This window comes from Mastigoproctus giganteus, chromosome 7 (assembly GCF_048544385.1).
Source record: "Mastigoproctus giganteus isolate SK-2022 chromosome 7, ASM4854438v1, whole genome shotgun sequence".
Classification (NCBI taxonomy): domain Eukaryota; kingdom Metazoa; phylum Arthropoda; class Arachnida; order Uropygi; family Thelyphonidae; genus Mastigoproctus; species Mastigoproctus giganteus.
Window position 1 is genome coordinate 36530240 of NC_143581.1, and position 26758 is coordinate 36556997.

Consider the following 26758-nt stretch of genomic DNA (forward strand, 5'->3'; position numbering starts at 1 on the left):
GTAAACTTAATCATTTCCCAAATATTAGTTCTATCCACACCTCGTATCTTGCTTTATTATTATTTATTTGTATTTTTTAAGAAAGTTACTGTGGTGGCGCTTTGTGCACGCCTTGGCATGATGAAATTCACGATGTTAGTAAGGTGATGGGATAGTTGATGTGTTCATTTAAACCGAATAGATATTTGCACTGGCATGTTAAACCTGTTGTGTTTTCGGTTAGACATACTGTAGCATTAAAATTGGTTATGGTGTGATTTATGTGGATATATAAACTTTTATTTTGGTTAACTTTCCTACAATTCGTCATGGGTAATTCTGACTTAGACTTTAATTTATATTTTGAGACTGCGGTTGGACTGGCTAAAGAGGCTGGCAAGGTTAGGCAGTTTGATATTATACTGTATTTTGAATAAGGTACATATTGTTCATCAAAATGCTCCATTCTTGAGGGCTGTGTCTTCTGATTATTTTGTCGTGGTTGATAATTGTTTTGCCTAGTTACAAGTCGGAAGTGTGGCGTGCTGAATAAATCACTGTTAAGTTTTGAAACTTTTTTCATAATCTAATTTTAATAAAGAAAATTAGAATTCTAATTCTAGAAAAAGAAAAAAAATTAGAATTAGAAAAACCAAAAATTTCTTTATTAAATTCAGCAGATACTTTTATCTGCTATAATTTTTGGTTATATGCCCCCAACCAAAATTAAAGAAAAAACGCGGGAGGCGTTCTAAGAAAAAAAAAAAAAAAAATCAAAAGCCTGGTTGCCATGCCCCCCTCCCTCACGATGACACCTGGATACACCACTGGTTTTGGCGGTAGCGAGTAACTCGTCTGCTGGCAGCATTTTGCAATTGCAGAAAGCTGTTGAAAAGAAAACGACTTAGTTGCCGCTTTTATCATTATTACTAAGGGGACTACTGAAAACTGTTTTGATTGCTGATCAGAATCATTGTACATGAAATTTATACCAAAGTTTTTAACATTAAAGTTAAAAACCCAAGAATTACTTCAAAAGACAGGATCATATTAGAGTTTTTACGAGTTTTAAATCCTGTAAATAAATATCAGTTTGACTTGTTCCAGAAAATTACAAGACAATTAACTAATAACAACAATATCCCATAGAGTCAAGACCAGAATGAATTATAGCAGATAAAAGTATAAAAATTATAGGTTATACAAAAGGTACTAGGAAAGTTTTGCAATATGACGCAACAATGAATCACAGGAAGCTGCTTGTTGCTGCATGTTGAGACATGTTCATACGTGCATAGTAGCCGCCGCGCCAAGTCGATGGGCTCAGTTATTCATTAGTAGTGAGAGTGTAAAGTGCTTGCGATGGCATCGTGGTCACGAAATGAGATAAGGACAGTTTTGCGGTATAATTTTGTGCGTGGTTTAACCATAGACCAGTGCTTAGAAGAAATGACTCTTGCACTAGATGATGATTGTCCACATCGTACAACGATATTCGGGTGGTATAGAGAATTCCAAAGGGGAAATTTCCTCTGGAGGATTCTGAGAGGCCGGGAAGGCCACGAACGTCAGTTACGGAGGAAAACGTTACTGCTGTGAGGAAAATGCTTGACGAAAACAGGCGAGTGACCTACCAACAGATAGAGGATACTTTGGGCCTAAATGCACCAGCAATTCGTTCGATTCTGCAAGATCATTTGCACGTGAAGAAACTTTGTTCTCTCTGGGTGCCGCATCAACTGACTGAAGAGCAGATGACACGACGTGTGACTTGGTGCCGGGAGATGTTAAAAAAGTTTGATAAGGAACAATCTCGGTATGTGAACAACATCGTGACAGGTGACGAGACTTGGCTGTACTATTACGATTTGCCGACCAAGGCTCAAAACAAAGTTTGGGTCTTTGATGATGACGACACACCCGTAATTGTCAGAAAATCCCGATCTGTAAAGAAGAAAATGATAGCTGTATTTTTCAAATCGAGTGGAATTGTGGAACGTGTCGTTTTGGACACGCAGAAGACAGTCACAGCTAAGTGGTATACTGAACAATGCCTGCCTAAAGTCATTGGATCTATGAAGAACCTGCGGCCAAAGTCAAGAATGGACACCTGGTACCTCCATCACGAAAATGCTCCAGCTCACCGCGCCAAAGCCTGCACCGAATATTTGACCACGACAGGACTGAAACTTCTCGAGCACCCTCCCTACAGGCCAGACCTTGCTCCCTGCGACTTTGCACTGTTCCCGCATGTGAAAATGAAGCTAAAAGGGAGGCGGTTTTCCAGTGATGAGGACCTTCTACGGGCTTGGGACAACGAGTGTGCTTTACTCCCTAGTGAAAGTTGGCAGAACTGGTTTAAAGATTGGTTTCGGAGGAGGATGGAGAGGTGTATTGAATGTAGAGGAAATTACTTTGAAAAAATTAAATAAACAAAGCTGTATTGCAAAACTTTCCTAGTACCCTTTGTATCTCTATGCATTCTCAATTTAAGGCCAAATCTCAACCATTTGGCCTTAAGTAATGTTAGAATGACACAACTGCCCTTGTGTTGTGAAGCAGTGACAACTCCAGATTATGGGTACACCTCCATACTTTGGCAAGAAAGAGAAGACGAAGGCAGTGATTGGCAGGTGAAGACACCTCCCACCCACTGCTTTCCTCCTCTCCTTCTTCTCGCCCACATGTTGCACGTGGACATCACAATATGTCGGAGCCTAAATGAAGAAAAAGAAACAGCCATAGAGAGCAAAAAATAGGTAAATGTAAATTTTTAAAAACAAGTTGCAAAAATTAACACCAGACACAACCACTGACACTTCTCGGTCCCACATTACTAGATGATTTTGAGTGCATTTACAATGAGAATTGTGCATGCACATCAACAAAAATTGAAAAAAAAGCATTTTTGTTGCCCCCAAGCTGCTTGACCAGACAGTTGTTCTGCTCTTCGGCCACATCCGAGATGCAGTAAAAAGGGTTTCCCATAAACTGGAGTATAGCCAAATTATATTAATATCAAGAACCAATAAATAAAATTACAGGAGAATGTGTAATGTGTTGTCAATAATAACAATAACAACAAGCATTATTAATACATTAAAAATGAATACAATTACAGAGGAGCCATAGTACTATCAGTATAAGACTGAATAATTGTATGGGGAATGTATTATTGTGGCACATAGTAAGTCCTCCTAATACCAGTGGAGCAATGTCAGAATGCTGCAGACTGTCGAAGGTTTGTGCTAACCAGGTGCAGCCTTTTTTAATTTATCACACTCACTTTATTCATCTGATAAATGGTTACTTTCATCAAGATACCTTTTCATATTGCAAGGCATGATCTTTTGTGAATAGCTCAGCTGTTTACAAAAGATCATTCCTCCAGTATGTGGATGACTTCATTATACATCATTGACCTGGGTTAGTTGCCAAATCTCAACCATTTGGCTTTATATATAATGTTAGAATGACACAACTGCCCTTGTGTTGTGAAGCAGTGACAACAACACAACTCTGTTGAGCATCTCTGGGATGAGATGGAACAAGTTGTTTGCTATATGGATATACCATCATCCAATCTTATGTAACTGTGAGATGCAGGCAATTCTACATGTGCCAACGTTTTTGTGGAACACTTTCAGCTATACTTTCTAAGGTATAAAAATAATAGTAAAATATATTTTAAAATATATTTACTAATAAGTAAGTCAGAAACATCTCTCTCTCTTTGTTCAACACATAAATCAGATACATCTCTCTTTGTTCAATACATAAATATTGCTTTACTGATGTACATTTAATTCATCATGGATTATCTAAATGATTACCAATAGTGATGTGTATCTCTGTGATGCAGTGGCTTTGCCATTTTCTGCCCATTTGGCAAGGATTCCTATTGCTAACTAAAAGATATTTATAAAGTCTTTTTATTCGTGGACTCAAGTGAAAGCATTTCCCCTGATTTTTATTCCTGGTTTTTCATTCTGCCATCTTGTGAAGTCTGCGAACATGTACCCACAATTTATTATACATATAATACATAATCCTCCATCCCTCATCATGAGGAGGATATAAATGATCACCACAGTGTGCTGATTGTATATAGATGGGACCTAAGCTGCATTAACATATATGTTAATGCATTCAGGAACTTTTGGGGGTGGTGAAAGTTTTTGCTGGTTTTTTTTTTTTTTTTTTTTAAGTAGTGGCAAGGGAAGCTTAGGTACATGTCATCAAATGGTCACCCATGCCAGTGAGCATACCTCATTAGACAACTGATTAATGGGTCCTAAGTAATAAGAAAGCAGTTTAATTTAACTTTTGTGTCTTTTTATTGTTGAACACTGTACTGCAAATTGAGATGCTTGCTGATATGTCAGTATTTATGGTGATCTCTCTCTCTCACATTGGTTCTTTTACCAGCTTTGTTTATTCATTGAATAATCTGTGGCAGAATAATTGACTAAACAGTGCGTAGAAAACATTTCAACAACCTTCTTTGATGATATCCACTTATTGGCTGAATGAACCTGTTTATAATACTAATAGACCATAGTAAATGTCAGTAAAAGATTATGATAATCAGTATGTCAAAATAGTGCAGTGATTTACTTTACTTTATACATAAAGCTTACCTTCTTTTATCCAGTTTTTAAATGCATTTTAGCTATATACGAATGTATCTTGTGCTCCCTCCCCAAGAGCTAAAAATAGAAGTGAGTACTTCAATTAGACGTTAGAAAAAAAAAAAAAAATGTGGACAGTCCCCAAGGTGAATTTGCTTAATAAATGAATCAGAATTACAACCAGTGAAATCGTATATCATAGTCATTGAGTGACAGATTCATTTGTTCAATGATCAAATATTGGAAAGAGATTCCTAAGTGTTTTTCATATACTCTTTTAGTCAGTTCTACTTAAATGAGAATACTTAGTTACCTAGAAACAAATGAAATGTTGTGCAACATTAAGAACAATATAAAATTATTTCTCAGCCACAGCTCTTGATTAAACATTTTCATTGTATAAAGCAATGAGGTTTTTGGTTTTATGGTTAGTTTGTCAGGATTCATTTAATTTTATCAGTAGATTAAAGTAATCAATTAAATAAAATGGATAAGGCTGTTTTTGATGTGAAAACATGTTTAGTAGCACCTAACCGTAGCCGAGTGGTCAGGAGCACACGCTGTTTGAGTAGACCAGGGTTCAAGTCCCTGACTGCTGAATATGGTTGATCTGCCAACCCGCACTGGACCAGCGTGGCAGATTATGGTCCATTTCCCTCATCATGAATTGTTGAGGAGGCTTCCATCCTGCAGTGGGTTGATAATGGCTGCACTTTGCCTTTTAACAATGGAATCTAACGGAAATGTGAGATGGATGTGTATTGTTGTGGTCAAATATTTGACCACAACAATACACATTGTAATCATGCTAGGGAAGTATGACATCACAAGAACCATAATAATGGTTCTTTAGCAGCACATCATACTATTCTACAAATGGATTTTGTTAACCTCTTCCAGGCCAAGGGTGTTTTCACATAAAACATCTTTTTGTTTATATAGGGTACGCACTAGGGCTTACAATACCAGGATACCGGTCATTTTTTTCCGGTATTCAAATACCGGTATTGATACAAAAATACCAGTTTTTCGGTACTAATTTTTTAAAAAAAATGGTTTATAATCTAATCACATAAAGGTTATAAAATCACCTTTGTGATTATGATGTCCTTATCTCTACTAGCAAATGCTCGATAAATCATTGATAGAACACCATGCAACATTGCAACCTGTCCACAATTCTCTTACAACTTCATGTCTGACCGTATCATAACTCCCAAGTCCCGTTCCTCCACTACTGACTTTAATTCAACTCCACCAAATGTATAAGTTATTTTGGGGTTGCTGTTCCCCAGGTGTAAGACCACGCATTTTTCTGAATTAAAGCATAGCTGCCACTTTTCTGACCATCCCGGAAGTCTATCTAGGTCACTCTGAAGAAGCTCTGCTTGGTGGCGATCATTAACTACTCTGCTGATCTTTACATCATCTGCAAGTTTAGACATCACACCCTATATCCCTTCATAGATGTCATTTAAGATAATCAAAAACAACAGTGGTCCCAATACTGATCCTTGGGGAACCCCGCTTCTTACATTAATCCAATCTGAGGAATAATCATTTATCACAACCTCCTGCCTGGTCCCCTCAAGCCATTGTGCTATCCACCTAAGGATTTTCCCTATGATTCCAGACTGCTTCAACTTATGAATAACCGCTCATGTGGGACTGAATCAAATGCTTTGTTGAAATCTAAATAAACAGTGTTGAAATTATTCTCTAAATCCAGCTCATGAGTGACCTGCCAAAATGGCTAACCTGATTTGTTAAACATTATTTTCCCTTTACAAAACCATGCTGTGTATCCTACAGAATTCCATTTCCATCTAAATGATCCTGAATTCCACCCTTGATCATTGCCTCCATGATTTTTCCCTACTACTGAAGTTAGACTTGGCCGGTCGATAATTTCCTGTTACACTCCTAGAACTGCCTTTATGTTCCAATTTACACCAATCCAACGGAATCTCTCCTGAGTCCAGTGATGCTCTCATAACTAGCCTTAATGGTTCAATGCACTCACTTGCCGCCTTCTTTAAGATTATAGGGTATATGCCATCAACCATAGGAGCCTTACTCGCCTGTGGGTGTGAAAGTTTTCTCATTAAATCACCATATGAAATTTCAACATCATTAATTACATTTTTTCAACTTCACTCCCATAATTTCTCATTGACGTGAAAAGTTTTTCTTCTGTAAATATCGATGCAAAGTAACTGTCGAGTTCATCTGAAACGTCAGTTGGCGTATCTAATACTATCCCACACAATTACATGTGTGTCTGACCTGATTTGTCCTTCTCTTCTTTGCATTTATATATGTGAAGAATTCCTTAACTGCACTCTTTGCTCTCTTCTTTATTCCTTATCCCCACTTTTTACTCTCTCCCAGACTCAGTAAAGATACTATAGTGAAAATTATACTTTGCTTAATAAAACGTCTGTCTCCTTCAGAAAATGATGAACATAATTCAACCATGGAAGACTAACATGGAACAGAACATCAGTGTTCCGCAAATTCTTTCCAAAATAAGAAATCGCCTGACTCCAATGAGATTTTAAAAGATGAACTTGAGTCGGAAATTAATGAAATACTTTAAACTATTTTTGCTAAAAAGTTCAAAGCCTTGAAAATATAGACTGAGATCGTCTACAATTATCTCAGTACCAGAATAGAATCTGAAAGGGCGTTTTCTGCCGCTAATCAAATATGTACCAAAATTAGATCCATTTTAAACAATCATTCTATTGATTGCTTATGTTTCTTAAGAGCTCACTTTATTCGGACAGGTAGTGTGGATGCTTAAACATAACTAAACTTTGCAGTAACAATATGTATTTTTTTGTTTTTATAATAACTGTTTTAATGATTTTTTTTCAGGATGTTTATTATTGCAATAAATGTTTATTTAAAACTTGAATTCAGGTAATTATTTGTTTTTTCCTTACTTTATTACTTTTTCCTTACTTTATATTTGTTTTTTCCTTACTTAACTGTCATCAAAATTTATTGAGAAAAACGGTTTTTTTTTTGGAATACTGGTATTAATACTGGTATCCCGGTTTCATAAATTAAAAATACCGAAATACTGGTATTAAGATTTTGATCAGTATTTTGATCCTACTATGATTTTGATCCTAGTATGCACGCAATTTTTTTTTTTTTTTTTTAAGTGCACGAAATTTCAAAATAAAAATAGCCTCTCAGATTCAGCAACAATTTCACTGCTTACTTTATTTAAAAGATGAAAGAGAATCCACATTACACTTGGCATAATATAATACACATACTTTATTAATGAAGTAATAGGACATTTGCAAATGAATATGTACATGAAAGTCCTTATGTACTAGCTAGTAATAATAATGTGGTGTTACTACTACTACAACACACAGTGCCATTTTAAACAAATATAATTGTTTAAAGTACAAGTACATTTTAAAGATGTATAATTACAAGTAAAATACAGTACAATTTTAAACAAGTATAATTTTTTTTTATATATATCTATTTGTAATGTATGCCACTATCCTGACAACTACTAAATGTCTTATTATAAATGGCAGGTGCATTTATAAGAATGAAGTTTTATATATATGCTCTGAATAAGAAAAAAAAAAGAATTTGAAATGTCACTGATTGTTTTTTTAATTAGGCAGTGTACCTCCTTAAATATTTAATATTTGATTATTGAATGATCTGATTTTGTCCAGTTTTATTAATTTAAGATTTTGTATTTTGAGGTTGAAGATTTGAATACTGTAAATGTGCACTTTTGTGAAATTACTTTCTGTTTTCATAAACACATTTTAATAGAAGTTTTCAATATGACTGATATGTTACATTTATTGCAGATTATAAGAGATGCAATTGGGAAAAATAAAAACATCAAAACCAAGAAAAGTTATGCAGATTTAGTAACTGAAACTGACACTGAGGTTGAATCATTTTTAATAAGTAACTTTAAAGAAAAGTTTCCAGACCACAAGTAGGATATTATATATATTTAATTTTGTTTTGAATAATTTCAGTTCTTTTGGAAATTTTCATTATTTCCAACAGAAGTATTAGTTTTGTGAGATAATTGCAATCATCTTAATAAGAATTTATTGTATTATTTTTCAAACGATTATTTTGGAGTTATGAGATTAATATTCTAGATTCTGGAAAGCTTAAAATAATTTTAATGTAGACAAATTAGTTAATATATGCAGTGCATCACATTTCAAGCACATTAGCAAATAATAATAATTCATGATTTATAACAAAAAAAAAAAAAAAAACCTAGCAAGAAGCAATTATTTTTATATGTGAACTAAGAACATCTTATATCTGCAAATTTGCCATATTGCCCATTCATTCCTCCAATTAGTGCATAGCAGCTGGACTTCTATTTGTTTGATTTTAATAAAATTTGGGAAAGTATGACAAATTTTACTAAAAGAGCCAAATATAAAATTTTATGAAAATCCGCCCACTGAAAATGGATGGATTTTCATCTGTGTGGTTAGGATTGTCTGGTATTCTGCTAGGTAAATGAACAAGTTGAGTCATTAGTAATTGCAAAAGCCGTAGCCTTTCAACCTGCTGGGTCTGTGCAACTAAAATATGGAGGCCAACTGAGTTGTGAATATTAAAATCACCAATAAAAATTACCTCACTGTTAGGAAGGTTAGATTAGAGAAATTAAAGTTTTTTGAAAGGAAATCAAAGCATTCAGAGTGATTAGGAGGGTTGGGGCAATGATAGGGCAACAGAAGAATTTAACAGTATGGAGTAGAGATATTTTAAGGCAGAGGAGATCAAAAAGAGGATATTCCAAATTAGGAAGTCTTGGACAAGGAATATCAGAGTGGACATATGCACAACTACCATCTTTGAAGTGAAAGGAATCATAAAGTGAATAATTAGGGAAACTGAGAGGAGTATTGGTTGAAGCAATTGATAATTGGGATTCTGTCAGAAAAAATAAGTGGGGCTTGGCAGACTAAGTGGAAATGGACATCATTGAGATTGGAGCTGAGACCACATATATTTGTGAAATGATTGAGGAAGTGGTTTGGAAGTTTACATCTTTTCACAGATAAGTTTGGAGGTCTGAAGGCTTCATTTTAGGAAGGATGTAGAGTTGCTAGAATGACTACAGAGTAGAGCAACAAGATTGGTGAGGAGAACAAAGGGGTGCTTTTACTAAGAATGGTTTAAATTCTGCAAATTGCAATGTCTGGCGACTAGGAACCTGCGAGGTGATATGATTGAGGTGTATAAGGTCTTGAATGGTTTGAGCAGACTCAATGCTGATAGGATTCTGTCTTGCTCAGATTACAAACCTGAGGGGGGGTATAAATTCAATTGAAATATGACAGTTGTAGAATAGATGTGTGGAAATTTGCCTTTAGCCAGTGGGTAATTGATTGCCGGAACAAACTTCCATCTGTTGTTGTGGAAGTTGATAGCTTAAATAAATTCAAGGAAATACTGGACAAACTGCTAAAGTTTGTTCTATTAGTTTTACTATTCATGATGCATTCATTAAATAAAGTAAAAGTAGGGGGGGGAACATGTATGAATTAATGAAATTTTTGGATATGGTGTATACATAACGAGATGTACCCAGGTCCTTGACATAATGTGGCCCCCTCACCGCATATACACATCATTACTCAGCTGCATCCAGTCACTAGCTAGAGGGTAAAGGAAGTGAGAAACTGGGAAAGGCCACCGTGTGAGACAGCCTGTGGTATGTGTTCAGTTACCTATCCACAGGAGAGCCTGTCTGACTTTATAACAGAGATAACAGTACTTCTGGAGGCAAGACCATCAAGCCAGTGTTCATTTTGGTCTTGAATATGATTCTTGACACATCTAGAAAGATTTTAACTACCATCCTTTTAAAATAAGAGAAAGCAGCCATATTTTTGGCTGTGATTGCTATTCTGAGGCGGCATCTTTGATGAATAGCTGCGCTTCAGCTATTTATATTCATTTTACTGCTGAAAAGTATATGACAAAATAATTGAATGTTGTGTGCAGCCTGTACAGAGGTACTATAGGATTCATATTCTTGGATGATAATGTTCCTCTACTTAGGGATTAGTAGGTTGATAAATTTCTTATTCTAAATAGCACAAGAGCTCATTGCAAGAATTGTTTGGCTGTTGGGCGATTGTACATTTTTTAAATTCTTAAATTATGGTGAACTGACTCCTGTTTTGGGTAGTCATGAGATTATGATTCATGAAAAGATGCATATTTCTTTTCAAGCTAATAGTAATATTACTAATAATGCTCTCTGATAATAATATTCCATACTGAAAAGATTTTATAGAATTTCATCACGTATATATTTTTATTTATCTCCAATTTATTTCCTCCAATTTGCTTATTTCTTTTCAGGAATATTTTATAGGAAATAATCTAAGATTTGTTATGGTTTTTATTATTTACTGTCTTTTAAGATGATACTAAGTTTGTAAAGATGTTTACTGTCTTTTAAGGATGATACTAATTTTGTGAAGATTGAAATTGGATACTGGATAAACAATAATGTTGTTGGTCCCACACAAAACCACAAATCTGCAGAAAGATAGTTTTGAGAAAAATGCATTTAAAGATTCTTTGACTTTGGTAAAATCAAGTTTTTAAGTTATTTAACTAAATGTTGTTTTATAAGTACCTTCCAAAGATGCTACTTTTAATTCATATTGGTAATTTAAGATTACCATTATGTTAGGGGCTTAAAGAGCACTTTCATGATTTTGGCGTTGTGAAGTTTGAAAGTTTGTCAGATTAATAAAGAATTGAAAAGGTCAAAAAAAAAATTTTTAACACACATTTTTGTTGGTCAGAAATGAATATTTTATTAATAAAACAAGGTTAGAATAACATATACATATAAATAAGTGAAAAATATATTAATAACACAGGTTTAACTACAATAGCATACAAGTTGGTATAACTTAATTTTCAGCATCTTCATATTCAGATTCTTCACTTAAGTCCGGTGCTGGTAGTAGCCCTTATTTCCATTGATGGTTTTAATTTTAAATAGAATTTGTGATATTGTCAAATCTTGGCACATATTCATTAAATCTTTAGGCTTTGCTTGAGATATATACAAAATTCCTCATTATAGACATTTTCTCCACGGAACAGCCCTTTAGGTTGTTTGGCGAGAAAAGTAAAATCGCAAAAATTATCACATTGAATGATATTTTCACAGAATGGTGTTGGTTTTAATCTTGTGCCTCTTAATTATTTAGGCCATCTCTCAGACACATGCATGGGTACATATTGGGCTTTTCTCTCAACTTTAAAGTGCATTGAGTCACACTCCATTTCTGAATGGCCCAAAAATTGTCTAACAGTTTTTAAACGGGATAATTTTTAAAAAGTACATGCACTTCGAAGCCATAAGTAATGAGTCATTATCATCATCGGAGGGTACGTAATTTTTATCATCATCTGAAACTTCAAAGTCATTCAAGGGATTGGAATTTTCATCTTCTGAATCAGATTCCATTTGAAGTCAGGAACATGTTGCAAGAATTCTTCACATTCTTGTACTCATTATTCCAAATTTTACTTTTGACTGCAAAAATGAGATGTTGCAAAGGACAACTAAACAGTAATACTGATTAGCAAACTGAGACAAACAAAACCATACATGTAATAGCATGCACGAGCTGGACTTCCTCCACCCTACTGTACATGCCAAAAACACGAAAGTGGTACTTTTGCAAATTGCTCTGTCGGTATTTACCATGCCAAACTAACAAAAGTGCCACATTTGTGAATCTGCATGGTGAAAAGTGTTTTTTTCACAGATAAGTTAAAACGTATGTAACATTTTTACCACTTGGCCTTGAAATACGCATATGCATCTTTGACAGGATGTAGTTGACCAAGAAACAACCTCAAGAATGCATTTAGGTAAAAAGTGCCAAATTTGTGGTTTTGGCGTGATGCTAACGATATGTAAAAAGTCATGTCATCTGTTTATATGTTAAAAAATGAATTAATCACCCTGCTCATATTTTTTCATGCATCTACCATCAACAGAAAATAAACATTTTACTGAATCATACGGTTTTTAATTTTATCAGCTTTTCACACAGATTTATCTTTTTGCCTCCTTAACAGTTAAAATGTTTTATTAAATTGAAATTAAAATTAATTCTTTTTAATTTTCAGTTAATTATTAACAGTAGTTCCTTGTAAGCAAAACCTGCTGCAGTTGCAGCAATATTTTTACATGTTAAAAAGTATTTAATTTCAATTTAATCATAAACATGTTAACTATTAAAGAGGCAAACAGGTAGAATCTGTTCTTATTGTTTTCATTTATGAATTTTTTTTTTTTTTCTCTGTTCTTGATCAGTATATATTGATTCCATCCCTTGACAAATTTTACCTAGTTAAAAAAAAAAAAAAAAAAATCTGTTCATTATTTTAAAGAATCAGAAATGCATACTTCTAATCTTGTGATGAAGAAAGTTTTTTCTGATGGGAATAAGTGAAGGTAAGTTGAGACATCTCTGTAAAATGTAAACGATGATCTGTGCTCTTTGAAAGGTTGAGGTTTTATAATTCTAGTTTGCTATACTTGTTTCTCACTTACTATGTTAAATGATACACTGTAAATAAATTATTTGTCTCTACAGCTGTTAAATTCCAAACTTTTACAACAATTTCAATTTTAAATACTAAACAAATTTGGGCTGACTTTTTTTTTTCTTTTGTTTTACATGTTTCATACTTTATTATTGAATTAAATGGTTTGTTACATTTAAGTTTGAAGCAAGAAAAGTGTCTAATTCAACACCATCCAACTTTTTTACCCATGTAAACTGCTGAGAGTTGCAGGTTATATGGGTTGTTTTGACAAGTAGATTGGAAGCTGAAAGACCAGTTTCTTACCACTACTTATGCATTTTTCAAAATACTTTAATTTTTGTCATATACATTTGCATTTACAGTTTTTTTTTTAATACTTAAATATGAAAATCCACCAATTATTAGATAATACTAATAATATTCCGATTATATGTTTATAATAATATCGCTAAATTCTTCTAATGAATATACATAAAATACAAGAAAGCAATATAGAAAATTTGAATATTATTAAAAATGGATATTTTTAAAAGTTAGGTGAAACTGTATTTTGCGACACGTCAGTTTTAAACTTTGGGGTTGCATAACACTTAAAGGCTACCTACATGGATGCCTGCAGGCTGCATATTGTGATGGAGTGGGCTGTAGGGTGGACACTCCTGGTCTAATTGAAAATTTTATGAATGCATTTGGTCTAACACTAACAGTCAGTGGATGACAGTGGGAGTAAATTATTCTTATGGATCATGCCTCCTTTATTTATTAAAAATCTCTTTCAGTTTCTTATCACATTATATATGCACATTTTTAAGGAGGTAGCATGGGTCTTCAAAGTTAATTAAATGAGGTATGCTTTGTAGACTCTTTATAGTCATTCTCATTTCCATTTAATATTTTTAAAACATAAATGCATTTATTAGCTTGGATAAAATTCAATGTAGAGTTTCTTAATTATTTTCATAGATGACCCAGAAAATCAAAGTTATTGCTATTCATAACTCAAAATTCAGATTCATATTAGCATTAGTAGAGGCATATGATGCAAGAAAGCAAGCTTGCAGCATCAGCCAAAAAAAAAAAAAAAAAATAACTTTCACTTCACCCCTCCGTTTGTTCGAAATACCTGTCCAGCTGTGCCTTAAACTTATTTAGGCTATCAACTTTCACAACAAGGGATGGAAGTCTGTTCCACCAACCAACTACCCGCTGGCTAAAGGCAAATTTCCACACATCTGTCCTACATCTGTCTTTCCTCAATTTGAATTTATGCCCTCTCAGGTGATTATTCTGAGCTAGAGGAAGAATCCCATCAGCATTGAGCATGCTCAAACCATTCAGGGATTTATACACCTCTATCAGATCACCTCGCCGGTGCCTAGTCTCCAGACACTGTAATTTGCAAAACTTAAGCCTTTCTTCGCAAGAGCAACCCTTTGTTCCATTCACTAATCTTGTTGCCCTTCTCTGTACTCGTTCCAGCAGCTCTACATCCTTCTTGAAATGAGGCCTCCAGACCTGTATACAGTACTCAAGGTGTGGCCTAACCATTGCCTTATACAAGGGAATAATCATCTCCTTATCCCTGCTAGAAAAATTCCTTTATATCATTGACAAGACACCATGAGCTACTCTTGCAGACTGTCTGCACTGCTCAGAGAACTTCATATTTGCTTGCACAATTACTCCCAGGTCCTTTTCATTCTCTACCACTGTCAGTGTAGTACCACAGAGTTGATACATTGCTCTAGGGTTGCTGTTTCCCATATGTAGTACTTTACATTTGTCAATATTAAACTTCATTTGCCACCTCTCAGCCCATCTGCTCAACCTTTCCAGATCCTGTTGCAGCAGCATAGTGTCAGTAGTGTCCTTAACAACCCTGCCAACCTTTGTATTGTCTGCAAACTTGGACATTAAGCTTGATATACCATCATCAGTATTATTTATAAATACAGAAAACAATAATGGACCCAACACTGAACCCTGAGGGACTCCACTAATAACATTAGTCCACGATGAGCAGTGTCCATTGATTACCACTCTCAGTCTTCTCAACCTCAACCACCCCTTTATCCATAGCAGCAATTTGCCTCCAATGCCACACTGCTCCAATTTGTGCAGCAGTCTTCCATGTGCAACAGTATCAAAAGCCTTTCTAAGATCCAAGTATATAATATCAAAATTATTCCCTGCATCCAGTTCTTTTGTGACTGCATCATAGTATCCAATCAAACTGGTCAGGCAAGACTTCCCCTTAACAAAACCATGCTGTGTCCGAGCTATAACTGAAGTCTTTTCTAGATGATCCTGCAGTGCTTCTTTAACCACTGCCTCCATTAATTTTCCTGGAACAGAAGTTAAACTCACAGGTCTATAATTACTGTGTCAACCTTTGATCCTCCTTTGTGAATTGGGGTCACATTTGCACATTTCCAGTCTATGGGTACCTCCCCTGAGTCCAAGGAAGCTCGCATAATTATGGCTAAGGGTTTGCTTACTTCCTTTGCTGCCTCCTTTAATATAACTGGATAGATCCCATCTACCCCAGGTGCCTTTCTTGTGTTTATCTTCAACAATTTCTCCTCCACTTTACTCTCAGTTATTACAAGATTATCTAGCTTACTGCCAGAGTTGAATACACCTCTGGCATTCCCCTCGCTGAATAACTCCTCATGTGTGAAAGTCGATGCAAAATATTCATTTAGTTTGTTAGCTACCTGAGCAGGAACATCAACAGTAGAACCATCGATATCAAGTGGACCAATCTGATTCATCCCCTTCCTTCTAGAGTTTACATAAGTAAAGAACTCTTCGCTGTTTTTCTTTGTATCCCTTGCCAAAGATTTCTCGTAATCTGCCTTCGCCTGCCTAACCTCCTTTGTAACTTGGTTACAGATCAACTTATATCTATCATAGGCTTCTGTGTCACGTGTTAATTTATATGTATCCCATGCATTTTTCTTCTCTGCCATATGTCCCATTAGTTCATCTGACATCCATTTAGGCCTGAACTTTGAACAATATTTCTTAGTTGGTATGTAAAGCCTAGTAGCTTCCAAGATTAATTCTTTGAATGCTTCCCATTTTGAATTTGCTGTTGGTAACATCATCAGTTGGTTCCACCATATAGAATTTAAATACTGTTTCAGACCATCATAGTCACTTTTGCGAAAGCAAAAACCCTTCCCTTTACCCTTGATGGTTGTTACCTCTGAGTAAATCCCACTTCAGCACACTGTGATCACTGCCACCTAGTGGTTCCTTTATCTGCAGATTCTTAATGCATGAAGAATCACTACTGATAATCAAATCAAGAGTATTGATTTGATTATCAGTAGTGCCTCTAGTTGCCTCCCGAACATGCTGATGTAGAAAACAATCATCCAATAAATCCACAAAAGCCTTGCTAGTGTGTGAGTGACCAATCCACAAATTCCAGTCAATATCTGGGAAATTAAAATCCCCCATTATAAAACTCTCTGATTTACTGGCCCACTCTATTTCCCTGTACAGTTTCTTATTATACTCATCAGAGTCAATTAGGCCTATAGCACACTCCTGCTCTCAATTTTGATCTCCCAATGCTTATGCCACACCAAACTGACTCGACACTGCACTGTCCAGCGATGTCAACTGGCTTCACTTCCTTGGATTTTGTGTTTCTTAACTAATAGCATAACCCCCTCCTCCCTTCCTATCCTGTCTATCCCTTCTGTAGACATTGTACTCCCCAAATTCCAGTTCTGCATTCCTTATATCTGTGTGACACCACATCTCTGATATCCCAACAATATCTGCCTTTGATGCTTTGAGCAATACCTCAAATTCATCAAATTTATTTACCAAACTCCTAGCATTGGTGTACACGCAAGTATACATGCACCTGTTCCTATTCTTAGCTACACTGTGTGTGTTACTTGTACCACAATGACTCCTAGCAGTCTCTGAAATATCCTGCATCTTGTTTTCCAGGCTTCTGCTCATTCTAATAGAAGCAGTGCAAGAATCTCTTTCACCTCTGCCAGTGGCTACTGTTAATCTATTAATCCTTGTATCCCCCCAAGCTAGCAGTTTTCTGACCCACCTAACACTGCCTCGATAGCATCAGCAAATATTCTTGCGCCCTTTCTATTTAAGTGTATCCCATTCCTGTAGAAGCAGTCTCTCCTGTTAACAAGTACAGATCAGGCTGAAAAAAATTCTACCCCATTCCACAGTCTTTCCAGGGCCGAATTGATTGACAAGGCTCTCATCATATACTCCCTCCTATCGTGTCTGGGCAGAATTGCAGACACTTTCAAATTCAACCCTAATTCACGGCTTTTTTTTTCAACAGTTACCTGTACTTGTTAAGTAATTCTGCCGGTGTCCTACTCTTAATATCATTAGTGCCAATGTATACAACTATATCACCTTTTGTGCCCTTAAAAGATGATATCCGCTCTACGTCATCAACCTTTGCCCCTGGCAGACATACCCTGGTCCTGTTCCACCTATCCTTTTTGCAAAGCATGTTCCCGTTTCCCTGACAATAGAGTCACCAACAACTACTAGTTCCTGTGGGACCAGCACATTCTGCCTTGGGGGTTGCCGCTGTGTTGCGTGATGACCAAGTGCAAGCTCTGGCATTGATGTGGGCAGCTGAGAGCTTGATGGGCCCTTAATTTAGATCCTTCGAGGGCATCCACCCTGCCCTTCAAGCTCTTATATAGGCCCATAACAACGCTGAGTTGTCGCCTGATTTCGTTACACTCCTTGCATAGCGCACACACAAAGACATCCCCCATGGCAATATCATGTACCATACCCGATTGCTCCACAAACATTTACAGCCATTCAAAAAAGGATGTAGCCAAATTAACAAAGTTTCCAAATGATGAAACAAAAAAAAAAAAAAAATGAAGCTTTATATTTAGAAACTCATACTTTAATTAATATAGCACATATGCCTTCCCTTCAATGCAGAGTTGGTTGAAGTTAGACTTTGCAGTTGAGATAGGCAGTACACCTTTGAGGACTGGTTAAAGGATTGATGTTAAGATTTGATGACAACCACAAATACATTGTAGCAAAAGACACAAGCCATTTAATGGTATGAATGAACCGGAATTTCCTTTTTTTTTTTCTTCTTTTTTTTTTTAAATGAAGGTTCTTTTGTATTAAGTATTGAAATGTATCTTTTCCTCACATTTTACAGAACACAAACAAAAAAACAAAAAAACTGATATTTTACTTTCTGGTTTGCATTAACAGATGATGAGCTTGCTTCTCTAGAGAGGTAAGTAAGTTCTCTGAATGTATAGGGGGTTCACCTTGTCACTCACTTGAAGAAGTCTAGATTTAAATCCTGTCGGAGACATGGGAAATTCTTGAAGGTCTCTTTAATTGGGGCTATAGTTAGCTGATCTCAGGTGGAGTGATAAGATTTTTCACCTTTATAACATGAAAATTGGCAATGAACACCATGTGAACTAGAACTTGATGTGCCAAAAATTCCCAAAAACAAGAACAAGAAGTTAAGTAAAGTTCTCAAAAATACCTTCGTGATACTATTAAGGGTTGTAATACCAGGTTGGGAAGATCTGTTTTAATGTATCATTTCATAGTCATAGTTATTGCACAGTGCTGATAAGAACTTGTACCTGGCTAAAATGTTACTCACATTCAATAGTATCCAAACTTATAATGAAGGATATACAGGGTGATTCAGGAGGAATAGTAAATATTTTGGGAAGTTATAGTATCGATTATTCTGAGTAAAAAAGTACATATAAACATGGCGCCTCCATAGCCAAGTGGGCAGGAGCAGCACCGGGGTTTGAGCCCGTGAGTCACTAAATACGGAGGATGCGGAAAGGTCAGGGAATGACCACCGCATATCCCCGGAGCAATATGGCCTTAGTTGCTAATGCTCCTAAAAACCAAATAATAACAACAAGAAGATATTCCATAATCCAATTCCCAGTAGATATGGAGATACAGCTGTTTGAAACTGGCAAGCACAGCTCCCTGAATCAGATGTGACCAAGAAGCAGTTATAACCTGACACTGTTTGGTGTTAGAAGTGTTGTTAAGAATGCTGTACATCTTCACATATGCTGAATATGCCGATATGGTGTTTGTCTATGGTTTTAGTGGTTTGAATACCATTGATGGTTTCCTAACCGCAGAATACTGGATTCAAGAGCGTTTACTAGTGTTTACACCAAACTGTGTAAGACTGGTACAGTTCCCAGTACTCATATTTCTTCTGAATGTGCAAATGAACAAAATGTGGATGAAATAGAACATTCTTCAGTTGGTAAAATGCAGTTTAAAAATTTAGAACATGATGAAGAATTTCTACATATATTGGTGTTCTACAGACAAAAGTATGGTGAACATTACGCGAGCACGGCTTGTATCCATTTCACATATAGCGGGTGCAACACCTTCAACCAGGAGATGATGCCCAGCGATTCAAATTTTGTTGGTGGGTGAATGCTAATCTCCGATTAATTCCATTACTGTTTAGCAATGAACCTACTTTCACCCTTGACGGTATCAACAACACACATAACTTTCATAGGTGGTCAGACGAAAATCCACATGCCACTGTAGAAACAAATTTTCAGCATCATTTCTCTGTAAACGTGTGGTGCAGTGTCATCGACAATTAGTTAATTAGGCCTGTTGTGTTACAAAATTGTTTTACAGGGCCCATTTACCTAGAATTTCTGCAAAATGAACTTCCACTACTATTGGAGGTCGTTTCCTTGGCTACAAGGATTGGTATGTACTTTCAGCATGACGGAGCTCCTGCACATTATACCCATCTGGTGATACAATATATTTAAATCGAACTTTCTCTGAATGATGGATTGGCCATGGTGGTCCCGTTTATTGCCCACCAAGGTCTCCAGACCTCACTCCATTAGATTTTTGTTTGTGGGGATGGATGAAAAGTGCAGTATACAAAGAAAAGGTGAATACAAGAGACGAATTGCTCATTTGCATTTTGAATACTGCTGCCTCATAAAGAAACGCCTCAGAAGAACAATTAATATTACCACAAGAGTTGCAAAGTGCATTGAGGTTGGCAGTGGGATTTTTGAACATTTATTGTGAACTATAAAAAATTTGTCAATTATTTGCATTTTGTATCATTCAAAAAAGTCAATAAATACAAACAAGTAATTTATCGTTCTTTAATACATCTCATAATGGCTTTTTGCATGCCAATTTCAAATAGCTGTATCTCTGTATCCATTGAGAATTGGACACATGTTTATATGAACTTTTTTACTCAGAATAATTGATACTATAACCTCCCAAAATATTTACTATTCCTCCTGAATCACCCTGTATACATTTGGTCATTAAAAGTGAAGAATCGCTCATGCTCCCTGAATAAATAATAATAAATACATCTTTATGATATCTAAAATTACGAATCTAACATTTTTATTATAGTTTTCTTTTCATACTTCTTTGTAGTGGTTTTATATGCAGGGATTTATATATGAACAAGTAAAGTTAAAAAATGATTTTTTTCAACTTGAATTGTTCTTATATATTTCTTTTCTATTCCTTATAGATTCATTGGTGAAGAGTCTGTAGCCTGTGGTGTAAAATCAGAGTTAACCGATGCACCCACATGGATTATTGACCCAGTAGATGGCACTATGAATTTTGTACACAGGTAAAATAGAAAAGTATTACATGCAATCTCTCCCCTCCAAAAAAATGCAGATTACCAACTCTTCTGTGCCTTAGTAACTTGGGTAGTGTTTTTTTTGTTATGCAAGTTTATTGCATTTATTTCTGTTAACAGTAAATAAGTGTCCAATTAATACTTATTACTTAAAACCAAATACTTGATTATTGATTAAAAATGCTTGAGGTTTAACTTCAACTTTTTAACATAGTTTCTTATGTTATGAACAGTAGGGGGAAACAGCTAAGCTTTTGTTGTTCTATTCTTTACAATATAAAAATATAAAAAAGTTTATGCTCTATTAGCAAGCAAAATGCACTTAGAAAAAGTTAAAATACTTTTATTCTAAAATATTTACGACAATAAATGTATATATATTAATCTTATACTTGTATTTATTTGGATATATCTTTAATTTTGGCTTATATCCTTATTCTTAGTAAAGTTCAAATAAATAAAGTACTGCATATGGGTATCAGTAACAATTGTGTGGTACTACACTCAATGCAGTGGAGTATGAAAAAGACCTGGGGGGGGGGGTAATTGTGCAGTGCAGACAGGTGCAAGAGTAGCTCTTGGTGTCTTGTGAAAGATATGCAGGAATTTTGCTAGCAGGGATAAGGAGGTGATTATCCTTTTGTATAAGGCAATGGTCAGACCACACCTTGAGTATTGCATATAGGTCTGGAGACCTCATTTTAGGAAGGATGTAGACAGTAGCGTAGCTACCCTTTTTTGGACCCGGAGGCAAAGAACATGTTCGGGCCCCTACTTAATTAATGAAAATTGCAAAAAGGGGAGACAACCAAAGATGCCGGGCCCCTAAAGGGCCTGGAGGCAATTGCCTTGCCTGCCTACATGGTAGCTATGCCACTGGATGTAGAGCTGCTGGAACAAGTACAGAGAAAAGGGCAACAAGATTGGTGAATGGAACAAAGGGTTGCTGTTATCAAGAAAGGCGTAAGTTCTGAAAATTGCAGCATCTGGAGACTAGGCACGTGTGAGGTGATCCGATTAAGGGGTATAAGACCATGAATGGTTTGAGAGCTCAATGTTGATAGGATTCTTCCTCTTGCTCAGATTACTCACCCAAGGGGATATAAATTCAAATTGAAGAAAGACAGTTGTAGAATAGATGTGCTGAAATTTGCCTTTAGCCAGTGAATGGTTGATTTTTGGAACAAACTAGACAAACATTTGGAATGAATGGATGGGTGAAATGGGAAGGTTTTTTTTTTTGCTTATGCTATATAAGCTTGCTTTGTATCATATGCCTCTACTAATGCTAAATTTGCATACTACAGATAGCTCACATTATATAAGCGAAATTATAAGTTGTATTATTATATAAAATCCACAGAGTACCTTCTTAAGTCAATTTTTTCAATCATTTGGTTATATGTAGGAACTTTATTCTTGCTGAATAGTAACTGTTTGATTACTTTATAGTCTTGCCTTGTTTGCAATACTAGAATGTCTGACTGCCCTTCATTTACATTTTTATTGATCTGTTATGTTTCATTTTTGTCCATCAAGAACATTGAGACTTTCAAACAAGCATGTTACTCTGTTATTAACCATATCTGAAAAAAAAAAAAAAAAAAAAAATTGAGATGTATAAACATGTCTCAGAATTTGGTACATTGTATTCGTGGGATTTTCTGAAAACTTTATTTTATCATGCATGTTTTTGAGCTGAACAAGTTAGGTAATGTATGCAGTACATTTAATTTCAGGCATGTTAAATTTTTTCTTAAATTAATTGAATTTTTTTTCTGTGATTAATAGAAGTGAAAAGTAAATATAGTTGTCTTTTTATCAGTTAATTAGTAAGTTTATAACTTTATAGACCACTTACAGAAAACTTTAGAGTTTTATGTTCTCTATACTTAGCTGTCCACTTTAATTACAAGTATAATATTTATTACTTAAAAAACTATATACTTTTTAAGTTTCTCTCTCTCTCTGCATGCATGCATGCACTGCTTTGGGTTCCAATCCCAGTTTGCTGTAAATATTAGTTATATATAAAAGTAAAAAATTTACTTTTGGTCTCCAATTATCATAAATTTATATTTGGCCATACTAAATATGAGATTAATTAAAATTAGTAAATCTGTTATTTGAACAACGCACGAGTCATTCATTTTGTTTGGCTATCTATCTATTCAAAGCTCCTGATGAGTAGTGATGGCCATGTGAATGAATGAATTTTCCTCTCCTTTTTTTTTCTCTTTCTATTGTTCTTTTATCCTTCCTTTTATTGTTAATTCTAGATAGTTTAGTTTTAAATGTCTAGATTAGCATATTGTAGATCAAGTCATTTAAGTATAAGCATAAGCATATACATTGCTGCTAACAGCTCTAAAATTTGTTAGCCAACACCATTAGGCTTAAAATGCCTGAAATGCACCATATTATATACAAAATTGGATCCATATTTTGGATCCATAACAATACAAAGTTCAAATTATGTGCATATAATGCCTAATTGTTAACTATAACAATAGCATTAACACCATATATCAATAGCGCTAACAATCCATAATAAACAGGATTATTTTGTTATAGTAATAGAAAAAAAAATATATATATATATATATACATATATAAACAAATGGCACTATGTTCACAAGTCTTACATAACAATACATGTGAAGCATGCATCTAAAACTACCAATAGTGCATTAAAACCACCATTTAATCTATGAAGTTCTTTGTTCCATACAAACTGTATGGATAAAATAAATAAAATTGCCCTATTTGTTTTGATTTTTAATGAAATTTGTGATGGCTTGACAAATCTTTCTAAAAGAACTAAATATAAAATTTCATGAAAGTTTTCATGTTAGGTAGAATTGTTACATGCAGATGGACAGATGTGGTGAAGACAGTAGGTACTTTTGCATATAAATATGCAGACATGGCTAAAAACTGGATAGTAGGTGGAAGAGTTTAGAAGAAAGAGTAGAAAATTACATACAACAAAACTTTGCTAATTCAGACCCTCTATATTTCAGATCGCCTTTTTTTTTTTTGTTTGTGAAGAGGCAGAGATTTTTCACAAGCAAGGATTTAATTTTACAATTCCTAAATTGTTTCAGAATGGTTTCACAAACACTGTAAAAAAAGTAAAATAATTCAAAGGAAACAATTTAATGCAAATGAAATTATTAAGACTTTTTCTTTTGTTTTGTTTGTTGGATAATGCCTCTGCCCATTCTGAAAAATTTTATCCAGGGACAATGGCAATATCAGTTTCTTACCTCGCAGTACCAAAGCACCCTCCACAACCTATGGACCAGGGACTCATATTCAGCTGTAAATTTATATCAAAGGATATAAATTTACAGTTGAAGAGGGTTTTTTTTTTTTTTTTATTAAATCTAACAAGAAAAAAATAGTGACCCACATTAAAAATCATAACATAAAATGTTCTTTTTACAACTGGGCTATAAGTTGTAATGGAGTAAAGCAAATTACAGTATCAAGTGTATGGAAAAATGCCATTAAACTATGATGACATTCTTATTTATTTAGATGGAATCATTTAGAAGGGCAACCATATGAAGAAAGAATTTGATTATGTGGGCTATGCAGCTTGGTAACCAGGCACCTTAAAGGAGACCTGATTGAGGTCTATAAGGCTCTGAGAGATGATAGTAAATTGAATAAGGCAAAATTTTCACTGTTATAAAGGATTCCAGAACTTGGATCCATAAATTCAAATTAAGGGGAAAATGTTTAGACCGAATTATATGAAGTTTTCTTTCAGTCAGCAAGTTATTGATTACTGAAACAAGTTACCTGAATGGGTAGTGGAGGCTGACAGTTTGAAGAAATTTATAGGTTAACTGCACAGTTACTTACATACACGAAGAAGGAAGCACATAGTCTATTTTCTTATCTACTTTTTAATATATGAGGTGGACAAAATAATAGAAATGCCTGTGATAAGAGTATGCACTAATGTGGTGTTAGGCCACTCTTTTAAAAAAGCTTGTATTCTGTGTGGAATAGATTCAAATAAATCTTGAACTGTCTTAAGAGGAATATTGGACCATTCTTCATGGAGGGACATGTTAAGCTCCTTAAGTGATGAAGGTGGAGAAAATTTGCTTTACACTCTTTTCTATAAATATGCCCACAGTGTCTCAATAACATTTAATTCTGATAATTGTGCAGGCCATGTGAGATGCTTAGCCTCAGTTTCATTCTCCTCAAATCAAGATGGGACATTTGGCTGTGTTATTGCAGCATTATAATCTTGAAACATGGCATAATTTCTGGGGAAACAATTTTTGCATTGTTGGATGAATGTCAAGATAATCAGTGGCAGTAATTTATCCATTCAGATATTGCTACCCAAACCATTACTGATCCTCCATGTTTAACTATTGGCACAAGACAGTTGGAGTGATGCACTTCTTTTGGCATTTGTCAAACATAAAACACTCCCTGATGTTAGAAAAAGTGTGAATACTGATTCATCTAAAAATATGACATGTCCAGTTTCTGTGCTCCTTACACTATTTCACTTCTTTACCAACAATAACAAATAGCTTGCCAATAGTGGCTCTTCCATAAATTTCAGCTTTATGAAGTTTCGCTGAACTGTTTTGCTAGAAACTGGATTGCTGAGGATTGCACAAAATTGCAAGGTTGTTTTTCCATATTTGGTGAATGCAGATATCATTTTTAATACAGTTGCTCTGGATTAAAAAAATCAGCAGTTTATCACTGATGCCCCTGCTAAATGTTTACCAACAATTTTGACCACTGTTGAATCCAGACAGATCAGCCATTTTTTGCATGTCTCTTTGTATCACCTTTATGAACATCAGCTTTTTATAATTTTTTCTTCACACTACTCCCTGCAAGAAATAATAAAAAAAAAGTAATAATAATAATAAACTCATCACTGTATGTTCATAAATACTTCATACAGTCCCCCCAGTCTGAATTAGTGAGATTCTGTACATCACAGCAAATTAAATGATGAACAAATTTAAATCATAATTAATGAAAGGCAGTTTCTGATTTAACAGAAAGTTAAAAATTAAATATTTTAATATGAATAAGAATGGCATCCAATAGATACTGCACAAGAAACTCTGTTCCATTTAGGAGTGTGAGAGATTAAATATTTTTTAGCAGTCAATTTCTTTTATTAGTCAGTATTATTCCTCCTTATAATATGAAGAATATTATTCATCCTTATAGTCTAGTTATGTGTTGAAGTTCTTCTAGTAGATCAAAACTTCAAATTGAACTCAGATTCCTTGGATTTCATGCTGAAATCCAAGGCATTATTATTACTTATCCACATATTATGAATGTTAATATTCATAATAGTTAGACTGCATATCTGAAATTAATCTTATTTGTGTTTCTATATTAGGTTTCCCATTGTTGCTGTATCCATTGGTTTGGCTGTGAATAAAAAGGTGAGCAATATTGCTTTTGATCCCTGGTTAAAAATATTCATTATTTTGCATATATTATTTTAAAATTTAGATTTTAGTATAACAAAAAGTTAAATGAACCAAGATACATAATAGAAAAATTCCAATGGTACCAACAACATTTCTGTAAAGACATCCATGATCTCCTTGAAGTTGGTCTCTGAGCATATTACAGCTACCTTATGCTGATTAACATGCATTCATGAAAAAAAAAAAAAAAATACAATAAATAAATAAATGATATAAAAAAGGACTTAGATTGCAATAGTTCTGTACTGCTTATAAATATTCTCTTGTATTTGTGATCTTTACTTTTTGCTTTAAAATATGTGTTGTGCGAAACCGTGTTATACAGGACTAAGAAAAAGTAC

The 26758-nt window shown here is 34.7% G+C and overlaps 1 protein-coding gene across 1 annotated transcript in view; it reads left to right on the forward strand.

Annotated features, from left to right (window-relative positions):
- The first annotated feature begins 238 nt into the window (after positions 1-238).
- Positions 239-26758, forward strand: part of LOC150082818 (inositol monophosphatase 1) — a 61962-nt gene continuing 35442 nt past the window's right edge. The window contains exons 1-4 of the mRNA XM_090376837.1: positions 239-380; positions 8465-8598; positions 20803-20907; positions 26324-26369. Coding sequence (XP_090232963.1) covers positions 261-380; positions 8465-8598; positions 20803-20907; positions 26324-26369 — 405 coding nt within the window. The 5' untranslated portion in view covers positions 239-260. The remainder of the gene's footprint in view (positions 381-8464; positions 8599-20802; positions 20908-26323; positions 26370-26758) is intronic.